Genomic DNA, 15,861 nt, shown 5'->3' with positions numbered 1-15,861 from the left:
TCTAGCTCCCTATGTTTCCCAGTTTTAAGTTGATTCACTCAGCTTGGGGGAAGGATCGTCTGAGTTTCAGGTCAATGAATTCAGTTACGTTAGCTCATGAATCAGCAAATTAGTATATAGTCTTGTTCCACAAACGGACACAACACAGGAGGTTATGGGGACTCAGACATTTCTGGTGCCTTGTCATTGGTGTATCCCCTTCCGGTGGGTGCAAGAACACCTTCCCAGCCCAGGTCACACCTCCTCCAGGAAGCCTCCCCTAATCCTCAGACAGAGGAAGACTCCCTTCTCACTGGCCCCTCAGTGTGGAGGGTTGATCTGATCATTCTTTGAAAATTTATTGTGTGCTATTGATGTGGGTTCACAGAAGACAAAGAATGTGTTCTATCTTTGTATCTCCAGCACCTAGCACAGTTCTTAGCTTACAGGGGATACAGGGGATACAGGAATGAAGGAATGAGTGATGGCTGTTCCAGCAGGTGGAAAGTCTTGTATGTGTACAGCCAGGGAGGGAATGAAGCAGTGTGGGATCTGGTGTCTGTTTCCCTGGAGCACCTCATTTACATGAGGAGAAGGAATGCGGGATTAAAACAAACCATTAACCAAATAAGTTGATCTTTGGTTGTGGTATGGTCTGAATGTTTGTGTTCTCTGCCCCCCAAACCCAAATTCATATGTGAAAAATTTAATCCCAATGTGATGGTATCTGAAGGTGGGACTTTGGGGAGGTAACTAGGTCAGGAGGGTGGAGCCATCATGAATGGAATTAGTGTCTTTATAAGAAGAGGCCAGAGAGCTTGCTAAATGTCTTTCCACCATGTGAAGCTATGAGGAAACACTGGCAGTCTGCCACTTCTATGGAAGTTGCTCCCACCAGAACCCAACCAGGCTGGCACCCTGATCTCGGGCTTCTGGCATCCAGAACTGAGAGAGATTAATGTCTGTTGTTTATAAGCCACCCAGTCTCTGGTACTCTGTGATAGTGGCCCAAGCTAAGACAGGTGGCATCACAGGGAACATTGAAATTCCACTGTGGTCTGCATGGGTAGTGGCTAAGCCCAGAGAACTATATCTAGTTCTGGGAACAACCCTTGAAGACAGTCATTGACTGTGTAAAATTCGGTCATATAAGGGACAGCTAAAGGAACTGGAAAGACTCAACAGAGAAACGAAGATTCTCTTGGAATATGGGAATCACACTATTCCCCTGGGCACAGGTGCGAAGGAGGAGACCCCAGCTCAGCATATAGAACCTCGTAATGATGAGAGCTGGTGTGAGGTAGTGAGGTCCTGGTCACTGGACATACAGTCTGGATGAGTTGATGGGATGTGGTAGAGAAAATTAAAGACAACATCAACATATGAAATCCTTTTTCTCAATGTAAAATAAGTGGACCATCACCAGGTTGCATTAAAATAAAAGTAATCGGGGCACCTGGGTGGCTCAATCAGTTAAGTGTCCAACTCTTGATTTTGGCTCAGGTCATGATCTCAGGGTTGTGAGATCAAGCCCCACATTAGCCTCTGTGCTGAGCATGGAGCCTGCTTAAGATTCTCTCTCTCCCTCTGTCTCTCCTTCCCCCTGCCCCTGTCCACTCACACACACTCTCTCCCTCTCAAAAAAAGTAATAAACAAATTAAATAAAAGCAATCCTTCTTAACTAGATTCCTACCACTCTGAAGAAATAAAATTACTCCTTTTCCTGAAAGAAAGAAAGAAAGAAAGAAAGAAAGAAAGAAAGAAAGAAAGAAAGAAAGAAAGAAAGAAACTCAAGAGGACAGATGTCTCTGTTCATACTAGTTGGGCAAAGTAGCTTCCAATTGTTGCTACTGCTGAAAATCAACAATAAATAAAAATAATAATAATAGTCGATGTATCAAGCCCTGAATTACCAGGCAGTATACAAAGTGTTTCATGGGTATTATTTGACTTAAATCTTCAACAATGATAGGCATTCTCATTAGCCCCACTTCACTTATGAGGAAATTGAGGCACAGAGTTTAAGAAACGGGCCCAAGTTCTCATAGCCAGCTTAGAGCCAAGCTCTGTCTGACTCTAAACCAATGCTTTCTACTACCTCTCCTCATTCACTAAATTAATGCACAGAAAGTGACTGCAAAAGTACCTGGCTCATAACAGGTGCTCAAGAAACAGGTACCCTCTTTCCTTAGACAGATTTTCAAATCACTGTTGGGTTTCATGGCTACACCCTTCACCTTCTCTGTGATCCATGAATGGTGAGGTGACTGACCTTGCTGTGCAGTTCCTTGGGTAGACTCATGTTTTGGGTCCTTTCAAACTGCTCCATGAGGGTTCTTGTCCCCTGGCTGTCAGAGCCAGATAGCAGCCAGAAGATCCTCTCCATGTTGTAGGGCACCTGGGCAGGAAGGCAGGGTGCCAGGGGCCACACTGATGTCCGTTCTTGACCATGCCCACTCAATCAACACCTGGACCAGGTGCACACTTTCCCACAGGCCCTACCTGAATGTCCATAGCTGAGGCCAAGGTCGGTTCAACGGCCGCAGACAGAGAGAAGTCTCCTTGCTGCACAGTCCTGTGGATGATGTCATTGTGGTTCACTGCTGCGACCAGGCGGATGGGCAGGCCCATCTTCTGAGCAATGCACCCAGCTTAAGACAAGAAGGGAGAAGAACAAAGTTTTCTCAGACATGATACCCCAAGTACAAGAAATAGACGAGATTTAGACATACCAGACTTCATCAAAATTAAGAAACTTTTGTGCTTTTTGAAGATTTTGAAGACTTGTGCTTCAAAGACACTATCTAGAAAATGAAAAGGCAGCTCACAGAATGGGAAAAAATATTTGCAGATTGTATATCTGATTAAGGATACAGAATATGCAGATAACTCTTACAAATCAACAATAAAAATACTAGTAGCTCAATTTAAAATTGGGCAAAAAGACTTGGACAAACATTTCTCCAGAAGATATACACATGGCCAATGAGAACATAAAAGATACTCAACTTAAGGAAAACATAAACCAAAGTCACAAGGACATACCATTGCATGTCCATTAGGGTGGCTAGAATCAAAGCATTGGTGGGATGTGGAGAAACTGAAACACTCATATGTTGCTGGTAGAAATTTAAAATGGTGCAGCTGCCTTGGAAAAGTCTGAAAGTTCCTCAAAAAGTTAAACCTAGAGTTACCATGTGACCCAGAAATTCCACTTGTAGGTATATATGCTCAAGAGAAGGGAAAATACAGGAATGCACAAAAACTTACATACCAATGTTTATAGCAGCATTATTCATAATAGTTATAAAACTGAAACAACCCAAATGTCCAATAATGGATAAATGGATACACAAAATGTGGTATACGTGCACAGTGGAATATTATTCAACCATAAAAAGGAAAAAAGTATTCATACATGTTATAATATTGATGAAACTTGAAAACATATAAAGTGAAAGAAGGTAGACACAAAAGGACCCAAGTTGCATGATTCCATTTGTATAAAATGTCCAGAACAGGCAAATCGATAGAGTCAAAACAGATCAATGGTTGCCTGGAGCTGGGGGAATGAGGGGAATGGGGGAGTAACCACTAACAGGAACAGGGTTCCTTTCCAAGGTGATGAAATGTTCTGAAACTGACTGTGCGGGTGGCTGCACAAATCTGCACATATACTAAAGACTGTTCAGTTGTATACTTTAAACGGGTGAAGTGTATAGTATGTGAATCATATAACAATAAAGCAGTCTCTCTCACACACACACCAGGCACACATGCCTGCTACCACTTGCAGAAGAGAAAATGAAGGTTCCCTGCTGAGTGACACATGCTCTTGACCCTGACTCAGCCTCCTAGAAGCAGCGCCTTCAGATAGACCACACCTCCTGGAGAGGCCCCATGGAGAAGGACAGAGCAGTGAACTCGGCCCACCCTGCCAGCAGTTTCTGTTTGCATGGAACAAACAAGGAATTCCTCACCCTGAGAGAGGGAGAGAGTCCTAAAAGGTAGTCATCTAAGGAAGGTTTTACATACTTCACGAATGGTTCATCTGTGGAGGGTCATTAAGAGGAGTTAGGGAATCACCACATCACCCCAACATCACTCTGAATTTTGCAAAGCACTTTCACATTCTTACTTCCCTTGATCCGCCTGTAAACCCCATGCTATTGGTGTATGGCAGAGGGGATACAGATGTTCAAAAGGGCCCAGGGGCTTAAATTTAAACAGCTAGTTCCTGATGGAGCAGATATCGATAGGAACACTCTCTGCAAGTGTTCGTTTTGTGCCCACCACTGTGGTAGGCACCAGGACACGTGTAGGCAGCACCATTCATGCAAATGGGGAGCCCAGTGTGTTTTCTCCCCCAATGAAGATGACTGAGCTATCCTTGCCTAACCGCCAGTGCCATTCTTCCCACCCCCATGATAGTGGAAGAAGTCAGGAAGCCTCCTGACTGCTAGGATGCTTTCCTGGTCTCACTGAAGCCACCTTTGGCACCCATCAGAAGCAATGCTGCCGACAGAACCATCAGAAACAGTGGTGCCCGTTAGGAGGCAGCCTAGCAAGCTCAAGAGGATGCAGGCTCTGGAGGTGGTGATTCTGGCTCTGCCATGACCCGTGTGTAAGCAGGGGCAAGCTAGCTAACTTAGCTGTGTCTCCGCTTCCTCATTATAAAGGAGGGATGGGAGTACCGTCCTCATAGGTGCACGTGAGGATTAAATAAGTTGATATGTGAAAAGCACTTAGAGGGCTGCCTGATGCACAGTAAGTGCTGGATAAATGTTTATTATTATTATTTAAGATGATTTTACTGCCACGCAGCAGCACAGCACTTCACCCTTACAAAGTTCAAGTACACACATGAAGGATCTCACTTGCATTTCACGGTAGCCCTGAGAGATATGATAAGCTATCCAATATTGCTTTTACAGCCGAGCAGCTGAATCTAAGGGACTGCTCCATGGCCATTCAGCTGGGGCCAGAACCCTAAGTCCACACATCTTTCCACCTTACATGGTTTCTGGGTAGTATTCTAGGAGTGGGAACATGTTGTGCCAGTTGCCCTCATACTAGGCAGCTGGCTGAGGCTGGGGGTAAAGTCCGGATATCTGGAGGTGGGGAGTGCCAGGCCAAACCAGAAGTTGAACCTTAACCTCATCTCTCCACACTCTCCTGAGTGGGGTTAGCCCATCCTTCCCCGCTGCAGCAAAAGGCTGGGATGTCCTCCCAGGGACTTCGGGGGAGGTTTGCTAGGGGCTCCTTCTGTGTGGTTGCCTGTCACCTTCAGCGCGAGGACTCAAACTTTCTCCTCCCAGTTGTAGCCAAAGGGCAGCTGGAAGAACTAGGGCCACAGGTATTTTTCTGGAAAGGCCATTTCTGCCCAGGGGTCTCCTTACCTGCAAGGTTACCAGCAGCCCCTGTTGGCACAACCACCTCCACGGGGGGCAGGGGGTATGTGTCTAAGGATGGTGCACACCGGAAATAAGCAAAGAAGTGATGGGCCATTTGCACAAGGACCCGGGCCCAGTTGATTGAATTCAGACTCATCAGATTGTGCTTCTTGACAAAAGCCACGTCGGCAAACACGGCCTTGATGGGCTCATCAAGCTCATCGCTGTTGCCCTCCACTGTCAGGGGAGAGAGCAGAGGGTAGCTGTCAGAAGCATGAAGAACCCCCACGTCGCCAGTACTTGCCTACAACAAGGCCCTCCCACACTGGGCCCATCCAGCTGGGACCTTCACTTGGCTTTAGTTTCTGCTCTCCCAGGTCTTGGCCTGGCTTTCTAGACTCAAAATTAAGCAACTCAGGGTGCCTAGGTGGCTCAGTGTTTGAGCATCTGCCTTTGGCTCAGGGTTCGATCTCTGGGTCCTGGGATTGAGTCCCACATCAGGCTCCCTCTAGGGAGCCTGCTTCTGCCTCTACCTGTGTCTCTGCCTCTCTTTGTGTCTCTCATGAATAAATAAAATCTTAAAAAAAAATTAAGCAACTCAAGGAAAGAAACAACGTCTCATATTCCTGTGGTCATACTTCCAACATCTCTACCATTATAAGAAACTAGACATAAATGATCAACCTTCGAGGTGGGATATTGGGAAAAGAACTCTTCCTTGGGGGATCCCTGGGTGGCTCAGCAGTTTAGCCCCTGCCTTTGTCCCATGGCCCGATCCTGGATTCCCAGGATCGAGTCCCATGTCGGGCTCCCAGCAGGAGCCTGCTTCTCCCTCCTCCTGTGTCTCTGCCTCTCTCTCTCTCTATGTCTATCATAAATAAATAAATAAATAAATCTTTAAAAAAAAAAAAAAAGAACTCTTCCTTGGAGCCCGTGCCCACCTGCTCTACTCTCCAGGAAGAAGGAGAGATGGTTTCTGAGGCTATGAGGTGGCAAGAGGCTGATCCTTTCTTTACCCCATGGTCCTCCACCGGGGCTTGGGGTTAGAGTTATTGTTCCCATATGCTCTGCCTTTCTCTCAGATCACAGAGAGGCATTCTGCTCTCTGCTCCATGTGGTAGGTAAGCTGGCATGGACCTTTCCTCCCCAAACTGGGTGTGGACACAATTTAATTTATGGATGAATTACTGGGGAAATTTATGGTGAGTTGGCTATGAGTCCAAGTTGTGCTTCTCAATCCTACTCAATGAGCAATCAAGCCAATATTGATCTCTTATCTGGAACCTGGGTTTATTTCTCCACCAGATCCAAACTTGAAGGTGAGGGGTAAGATTTACTGCAGGAAGTGCCAGAATAGGCATCAAGGTTGTTATTCATTCCACTGTATAGCAGCAATGAGGCCAGGGGGCTGACTCTAGATCCACCCACACGCCAGTGGGATGTCGCTGGGGTTCTAGGAAAAGATTCACTGCTCTTAAGATGGAGCCACAGGAGGAGAGACTTAGTTACATTAAGTAAGCATCACATGCCACAAGGGAAATGAGCCTTAGGATTGGGGAAGGCAGAGCAGAGAATGCAAAGAACCTGGGTCCCCACTGACAGACAGTTGAGTCACTAAATCAGCTGTTTGGAACCTATCTCACCTCTAGGCATTCACTTACATAAGCTGGAAAATATTCTTGCTCAAGTTGGTCTGACTTAGATTTTCTGTTACTTCCAGCCAAAAATATCCCAAATAATCTATAACTAGTAGACATTAAAATAATGTACTAGTAGTACATTATTTTATAACTAAAATAATGCTGATTATTTTGCACTTAAGAAGAACCAAGTATAAAATATATATGGAAAATGATGACTTTAAAAAACATCGGTGTCCAACACACAACAATCCAGATGGCCCTTCCCTACTCCCTGGGCTCCCTAGTTTAAGAGAAAAAAAAACATAACCATTCAGCTCTGGAACGAACACACATCCTCCTAGAAACCAAATCAGAAGATTCCAGAAAGGAAAGGAAGGACCTGAACAGTGCTATTTAGAAACAAAAATTAATTTCTTTAAAGTCTGCTGTATTATTAGTTCTTGAAGCTCAGAACATGTGCAAAACAGAAATGCCTCATGGGCTCTACATTTATGACATGTTGCACTCATCATCATCCACATTTCTACTACTATTTTACAAATGCACCATTCTCCACTCTGTGGTCAGGAACCAAGCTTACATATAAGCTCTGAGGTAAAAGCCTTCCAATATCTGCTATAAGGCAAGAAGGGAGTACGTCCTTGGTACTCCTCTGGCAGAACAGAGGTACAGAATATTATTCTTTGCTTTGATTCTAGGCAAAGATAGTTCTACCTCCATAACTAGCAATTATAGTGCTTAGGGTATAATAGGGACCCTTGGGAGCCCAGATTATCATATGTCAAAATTTTGCAATGAGTGCAGGAAAATGCAGCCAAATATGGGCAACCACCAATGCTAATGGGTAAGATTTTCCAACATCTGCATTAGCTAAACCCAGAAATTTTCATTGGAATGTGTATGTGCTTGCTAAAGAAAAGAGAAGGGCTTTTTGCTTACTTTTGAACACGTCGACGGAGGATCTTCATGCTACTCCCATGGGTAAGGTTTCTTTGCGCTATGCTTTTGCTCCTTGACAAAACCGGTGTTATATGAAAACATCCCCTATGGGATTACGCCAGAAGGCCAGGTGAGTTGGGGGAGGAATGTCTTTTGCCATCACATTTGCTCTCCTGCTAAGTGAGTGATCAAACCAAGCCAGGCCTCCTGGACAGCTTTCCCAAGGCCACAGTCTACAAAACCTCACCAAGACCCCCTACTCCTCATATCCCCCACCCCTACTTTGTGGCTACCTGGGGTCTAGCTAGGTGTGAAAAGTGGAAATAAGATGGACGGCTCCACTCAAGCTCATCCTGCCCTTTTACAGTTGATTTCTACAGAATAGATGCTGATATTAAAGGAGATATTCTTTTGCTCCTTTTGCTCTTCTGCAAGTACAATATGGCAAAATTTATGATGTGGCCCAGGAAGAGGTATCTCCAAAAATGGATACTACCGAGTAGTTTCCTAGACTGCTAACCAAATGCATGACTTACTTGTTTCTATCCTATAAGGGAGGGCATGAGCTGTTAACATGTAAGGACATTCTTTTAAAATAGTTATTTAACATGTTTGTGCTCTCTAAAGTTCAATGCCCTGGAACAAAACCCAAGGCACTTGGCTCAGGCTATGGGTCTGGTGGCTGCCTGTATATATGGCACCAGTAGGCTGAACTTACGTAGAGGTGGCACTCTTTGGGGTATGGTTTTCAACCTACACTTCTTGGGTCCTACTGTCAGTACTTGTTTATGCACTTGTCATCTCTGATAGCTTATAAAACTGTGTTGCCAAGAGCTTGTCTAGAGCTGAGCCAAGGCATATACCAACCTCATGACTGATGAAGAAAGGGAGGGACAGAGAAAGAAGAGGAAGGATGGTCAACTAATCACCTGACTAGTTGTATTCCAGCCCATTTCCCAAAATAGACCCATTCAAGGTGGCCATGCTTTACCTGGAGCCTCCATCCCAGCACTCACCTCCAAACACATGGACATTCTCCCTCAGCACTGTGGTCATCTGGAGCTCTTGAATCTTTGTGCAGTGACCCTTGGGCAGCAGAACAATGATGTCTATGTTCTTTGCCCCTTGAACACTCTCAATGGCAGCACTCCCTGTGTCCCCAGATGTTCCTGGGTATGAAGAAAAAATAACCCTCCTCTTTAGATCATGGTAGATGGAAAAGGAAAGAAATAGCCCCCAAAGCATTCCTGCCACATGAGGCAATGTCTACTTCAAATACTTGAAGAGTTGGAATCTAGTACTTAATCTGGGGTCCATGAACTTCCTAGAGATCCTGGGACAGAAATCAAGGAATCCGTGTGGACTTGGTACCAGGTAACCTTATACAATTTGTGTACTTAAAATACTACTCTGAGAAGGTTCCGTAGTCTCCACCGGACTGTCTAAGGGGTCCGTGGCACAGGAAAAGATTACAAATCCTGCTCTAGAAGAACCAGTAATACAAACTCCTTGAGAGATATCAATGCAGGGCATCCTATGGATGAATACTAGCAAGTGAGGCACCTCAGGGGCTCCGGCCCTCGTGCCCGCAACACACACCTACAACCACAGTGATGTGCTTCTCCTTCTTCTCCAGGAAGTACTGCAAGAACTGTGCTGTGCAGCACAGGGACAGGTCTTTAAACGCATACGTGGCCCCATGCCACAGCTCCAACACGTTCAGCCCATTCCTCAACCTGGACAGATGGACCACCTCTCTGTGGCGGAATCTGCTGAAGGCCCGATCGATCAGATCTGTGAGGGGAGAGGGGTTGGACAGTGGAGGAAGGGCATTATCTCTTCCTCAGGTTCTCCTCCCCCCCCACTTCTTTACGCTTTTGAAGTTTCTATCTCCTGCTACCAGATAAGAGACCAGAAACGTTTATCCCAAATGAGACTGCATAGGAGTATAATTACATAATCCTAGAAAAAAGTCTGAAAAGACATGAATAACACTGTTCATAGATTCCTCACAGAGATGCCCCCTAGAGAAGAGAAATTGTGCTGTAAGACTCCCATTTTCTACTTTATAAACTTTATCATTAGGATTTCTCAGGTGCATGTAGGTCAGCAGAGGTTCAATTCAACAATTGTGAAACAAACAAATCAGTGTCTCATCTCTTCTAATGCTCCTTCCTAAAGACCAGACGTTGTTTGTTTTTGCTATACTAAATTTCACACCTGTGATACCAGAACCTTGGGATGGTTTACATATAATCCTATCTAAGGCAGGTCATTTTAGGTGGCGCTCCTCAAACCTTAATTGACAGACCAATCACCTGGGATCTTAAAATGCAGATTCTAGTGCAGTAGGTCTGAAGAAGTCTGAGAATTCTAGTAAGTGCCCAGGCAATGCCATCAGTGCTAGCAGACCACATTCTTGAGTGGTCCTCTTCTTTCTAGCCCTAAACTCTCACCATCGCATTGTGGATTATTTCACATTTGGCCTATAGACCAGTAGCCCATGGACACTTGCTAGGAATGCAGAATTTTCAGGTGCACCCTAGACCTACTGAACCAGAATCTGTATTTTAACAGGATCTCCAGGGCACCTGGATGGCTTAGCCAGTTGAGCATTTGCCTTGGGCTCAGGTCATGATCCTGGAGTCCCAGGATCTAGCCTGCTTCTCCCTCTCCCTCTGCCCCTCCCCCTGTTCCTTCTCTCTCAAACAAATAAATGAAATCTTAAAAAAAAAAAAAAAAAAAAACCAGGATCCCCAGAGGAGTCCATGGGTACATTCTAGTTTGAGAGGATAGTTTGGTCCAGGACACTCTCAAGGTCCTTTCCGAAATTACCATTCAAGGAAACAGAACAGCTATCTAAAGGCCCAGGTGCTTTATATACAGGTAGGAAATATCTCAACATTCAAGCATCTCAGGATGTTGGTGAAGTCTCTGGTCCTGAAGAGGTTTTTGAGAAACATTGTCTGCAGACCACCATGGCATTCATCTCATTGAAGATAGAAGGAGGAATGGATGAACTCTTTGGGGATATTTACATTTCTGGGGTTCTAGAATCTGGGGGGAAAAAACTCCAAAGTTTGGGAAATAGGACTAGAAACCCCCTAGGGATTAAGTGATGGATTTGCAGCTCTGTGGGGTGCTGGACTGGCAGTGGAGTGAGGTGGGAGAGAAGGGAGGCTGGGGGATGCTCACCATTTAAGACTTCTTTTGGAATGAGCTCAGGACCAATGAAGAGGGTACACAGCTCCTTCACCAGGCTGGGGTAGGAGAGCGCACTCCACTGATGCAGGGTCTCTATGCCCAGCTGTGGGAGCTCCTCGGGCATGAAGAGACCCCCATCGGGAGCATAGCCAGAGAAGAGAGCCCCCTCAAAGTCGACCCGTGGGGCCATGCCCCGAGTGCTGACATACCACATGATCCTGGCAGCCTGCAGAGGGAACAGTCCCACAGGAAGAAGCTGAAGTATACACAGCACTTTCAGCTAGCCCCCAGACCACCACTCATAGTTGTAAGCATCCCCGCCCAAGAGACTGGATCCCTGTCAAGTCTCATGACAGCTTCATCTGAGACTGTCCAAATCATGACCTCTCCAGTCGACATGAGGCAAATCCATGGACCTTGGGAGAGGAGGTACCAAGTCATGCCAGGAAAGGAGAAAGTTTGATCCTCGCTGTCGAGCAATGAGGGAACTGGGAAAAGACCATAGCAATAAGGCCACTGCCATTCTGACAGTCCTCTTGTTAAGGAGAGGACCACTACAGTTGGCTATACACCCTTTTGAGAGACACCTCCGTCCACTTGTGCCCAAAAAGTAACCACCTTCAATGGTTATACAGCAATGTTGCCTAGGTTATAATCGAGTAGTTCCTCACTCTGGTAGTTTGTTGGAATCAACTTGGGAGCTTTAAAAGAAATATTCCCTGGATCAATCAGGTTAGACCCTCTAGATGAGAGGCTCCATGTATGAAGCTATTGTGCAGCCAGGGTTAAAAATACAGTAACAAACTTGTCCCACTTTCCCCAGGACCTTCCTAGTTTCAAAGCCGAAAGTCTCATGTCCCAAGAAACTCCTCCGGGCAGACAAACTAGAATGGCCCGGTCATCTTCATTAAAAACCAGTGTCCTACCTCTCAGCCTAATTCTGGAGTAGTTAGAAGTGCTGGCAAGTACCCTTAGTACTGTCTAGCCAAGGCTAACTGGCCCTGTGGGGACTCAGGACTCTCTGATTGGGGTTGTGGGAAGGGCGAGTGTCCAAGGGCACCCAAGGTCTAACTCTGGTCACAATGCCGCATCAGTTAGGTACCCAGGAGCCAGGTGCCATGTCTGAGCTGAGCTTGAGCTCTGAATACCTTTCTCTGGGTGAATTCAGGAGCTCTGGTTTTAAAGCCCCAAGGCCAGGAAACATTTCGGGAAGGACCCAGCGAGGTGAAGAAATTTTCTGATAAAGGTGGGGGCAGGGCAGGGACTTGGACCCCTAAGGGCTGAGTCCCTGGCAACTGATCACGGACAGCGCCCCTGGGGGGGGTGGCCCCAGCAGGCTCAAGGCAGGCCCCCGTCACCCTGTCAAGGAGGTCCTCCCAGTCACCCACCAGGCCCTGGGTCAGGCAAGGAGGTTTTGATAAGGCCTCCAGGACAAGGCGCACTCCCAGCTTCTGAAAACAGGGCGGACTTCTCAGTTTCCGCCTCTGCGGGTCCTGCAGAAACCCTACAGGAGGCGCGAAGCCTGGAAAACCCTCGAGCCTCCGGTTCCTCCAAGTCCGAGCAGGGCGCCGCAGCTGGAGCGGGCAGAGGGGCCGACGAGGTCAACCGCGACAAGTTCAGCAGCGCAGATTAACCCCTACCGCTCCCCGGGGCAGAGCGCCGCGAGCGGCCGCGGGAAGCGGAGGCGGCCAGGGGCCCAGGCGCCGGCTCGAGCGCGGGGCTGGCTAGGCCAGGGGGGCGCCCGCCGGCCTGGCGCGGTCACCGCGGCGAGCGAGCGAGCGGCGCCCCGCTCGGGATCGGCCGGCCTGGGCCCCAGGGGCCGGAGGGGCTGCCGGGGCCCGGCGGGGGGCGGTTACCGGATTGGCGGCGCGGGCGGCTGCGGGGCGCGGCCCGGGGGAGCAGGCGCGCGGGCGGGGCGGTGCGCGCGGACGGGGCGGGGCGGTGCGCGCGGACGGGGCGGGGCGGTGCGAGGCGCGCGGGCGGGGCGGGGCGGTGCGCGCGGGCGGGGCGGGGCGTGCGGACGGGGCGGGGCGGGGCGGGGCGAGGCGCGCGGGCGCGGCGGGGCGGTGCGCGCGGACGGGGCGGTGCGCGTGGACGGGGCGGTGCGGGGCGCGCGGGCGGGGCGGTGCGGGGCGCGCGGGCGGGGCGGTGCGGGGCGCGCGGACGGGGCGCGCGGACGGGGCGAGGCGCGGGGCGGGGCGCGCGGGGCGGGGCGCGCGGGGCGGGGCGCGCAGAAAGCACCCGTTTGTTCCTCACTGGGCACTTTTTTTTGTTTTTTGGTGTTTTTTTTGGTATGTATTTTTTTTATCGGGGCTCGATTTGCCAACATATATATAGCATAACACCCAGTGCTCATCACTGGGCTCGTTTTTTAAGGCACCCGGCTAATCACTTACTCATATTCAGTCTCTTAATCTTCACTCCCGCCCTTATGTTTTTCGGATTGGAAGACATAAGATGGAGAAAAAAAGCGCTTTTCTTCTTTGGGTTTCATGCTTCTGACCTGCAAGATCAGACATCTGGACAAATTCCCTGTTCCTCAGACTAGGGCCAGTAGTAGTACATCAGAGATTCGGAATCCACAGCGTTGCATGGCCCTGTCTTAGCTCAACAAGTCCTTGGAAGAAAACACTTTTTATTAAGTATAGATCTATTCCAGAGTAAAATCCTCCCCGATTTTATTTATTTATTTATGTATTTATTTAAAGAAGTAAGATACTCTACAAAATGTCCTCCAGATATGGCAAATGCCCCTGGATTCATGTTCATCCTCCTGGGTCCCAATTCACTTAGGAGGCAAAGTTTGAGAAGCTGGACTGATGTCAAATCAGGTTCAGTCGATGCCTCTGTGCTGGGCCTGGTCACTGATGCAGGCCCAACTGGGACTCATGGGGACAGAGGACATGGATGACTGCCCTCCCCCTTTCTTCCTCCTCTTTATGACATTCTCCTAAACCTGTGGTCTCTGCTTATTCAAGTTATCTCTCTCCAGACTTTGGCCCACACATACTCATTTGACGTATCCATACAAGTCCGTGTACCTGCCATTGACTGACTCATGTCTGGATGGGTCCCAGATTCCAGAAAGAGTTTGACTGGTCATCGTTTTTCATGGACTATTGCTGTAGAGTTCACACAGAGGCCAGGGAGCCATTCTCAGAGAGGGATACAAGCCAGGCAGGACCCCCCCAAAGGGTATCTATCCCTTGTATCAGGTATACTTTACCACTCAAAGGCCAGAGAAACTGAGAAACCTGGCAAAAATGCCCTAAAATGCAGCCTTATATGTTACAATGCCATAAACAGCAGGAAGGAGTCTCAAAAACTCCACAAGTACAAAAGTATCTTCCACAGAATTCTATTAGGTCTCTTGTCAGACTTACAGGAGCCTACAGGACTGCTTCATTATTCTGTAAGCAGAAGGGAAAATCAGAAGCTTTGTATAAATCATCTGACACACACACACACACACACACACACACACACACACACACACTGCCCTCACAGTGAAAGGAGAGAAACAAAAAGCGTCTTTAATTTGTTAGGAATCCCTGCCCAGGACATTCAGAACAATGCAGCTATAGAAAATAAAAACTTATGCATGACCTATGAGGAGGACAGAAGTGCCAAGCAGGAATAGTAGAAATGTGGAGTTCTCTGAGACTTTTACACTGGACCATTTAGTGTTTTTTAAGATCAAAAATTGCTTTTATTTATTGACTTCACTTACACATTAGAGTGCTTAGCTGTCAAAGCAGAGCCCTGGGGCTCTTGCCGGGCTAGTCCTTCCCTGTGTCCCTACAAACCCTCTAAGAGAGGCTTTTTTTTTTTTTTAAGATTTTATTTTTTCATGCGAGACACAGAGAGAGAGGCAGAGACACAGGCAGAGAGAGAAGCAGGCTTGCTGTAGGGAGCCTGATGTGGGACTCAATCCTGGGACCCTGGGATCACACCCTAGGCCAAAGGCAGATGCTCAACCACTGAGCCACCCAGGTGCCCCTCAAATTATCAAGAAAAAACTGACTAGTATCATTCCAATTACCCTTCCCCCCCATAAATAGACAAGTAGATCCTAAAATTTATATGGAAATGCAAGGGACTGAGAATAATGAAAACAATCTTAAAAAGAAATTACAAAGGTGAGAGACTTAACGCTTCCTGAGTTTAGAACCTAGTACAAAGCTGTAGTAGTCAGGTCAGTGTGGTGCTGGCATCAGACTAGACATACAAATCCATGGAATAGAATTGATAGTCCAGAAATAAAGCCCTTACATGTATGGCCAACTGGTGTTTTTTTTTAATATTTTATTTATTTATTTGAGAGGGAGAAAGAGAGGCACAAGCAGGGGTAGCTGCAGGCAGAGGGAAAGGGAGAAACAGGCTCCTAGCTGAACAGAGAGCCTGATGAGGGACTCTATCATCCTAGGACCCCAGGATCATGGCCTGAGCCAAAGCCAGATGTTTAATCAACTGAGCCACCCAGGTACTCCAGTCAATTGATTTTTAATAAGGGTACCAAGTCTCTTCAATGGGGAGAATGATGATAGGATAACTAGACATCTACATACAAATGAGTAAATTTGTTTTTTTTTAAGATTTTATTTATTTATTCATGAGAGACACACACACACACACAGAGGCAGAGACATAGGCAGAGAGAGAAGCAGGCTCCATGCAGGGAGCCCAATGTGGGACTCTATCC

General features: G+C 47.4%; 1 protein-coding gene across 7 annotated transcripts in view; it reads right to left on the bottom strand.

The window, feature by feature from the left end:
* The window catches only part of THNSL2 (threonine synthase like 2), a 31,384-nt gene extending 18,316 nt beyond the window's left edge, over positions 1 to 13,068 (bottom strand). For 4 of the 7 annotated variants that reach the window (XM_041756546.1, XM_041756547.1, XM_041756544.1 and 1 more), the window contains exons 1-6: positions 11,151 to 13,009; positions 9,555 to 9,749; positions 8,972 to 9,124; positions 5,380 to 5,610; positions 2,483 to 2,631; positions 2,253 to 2,378 (exon numbers count right to left, since the gene is read on the bottom strand). In XM_041756546.1, coding sequence (XP_041612480.1) covers positions 2,253 to 2,378; positions 2,483 to 2,631; positions 5,380 to 5,610; positions 8,972 to 9,124; positions 9,555 to 9,749; positions 11,151 to 11,373 — 1,077 coding nt within the window. In that variant the 5' untranslated portion in view covers positions 11,374 to 13,009. The other 3 variants (XM_041756543.1, XM_041756541.1, XM_041756540.1) reach the window with 3 other exon arrangements.
* Between the last annotated feature and the right edge of the window lie 2,793 nt (positions 13,069 to 15,861).

Source organism: Vulpes lagopus, chromosome 5 (assembly GCF_018345385.1).
Source record: "Vulpes lagopus strain Blue_001 chromosome 5, ASM1834538v1, whole genome shotgun sequence".
Taxonomy (NCBI): domain Eukaryota; kingdom Metazoa; phylum Chordata; class Mammalia; order Carnivora; family Canidae; genus Vulpes; species Vulpes lagopus.
The sequence above is the reverse complement of the archived record's forward strand: the minus strand, read 5'-3'. Positions and strand labels throughout refer to the sequence as shown.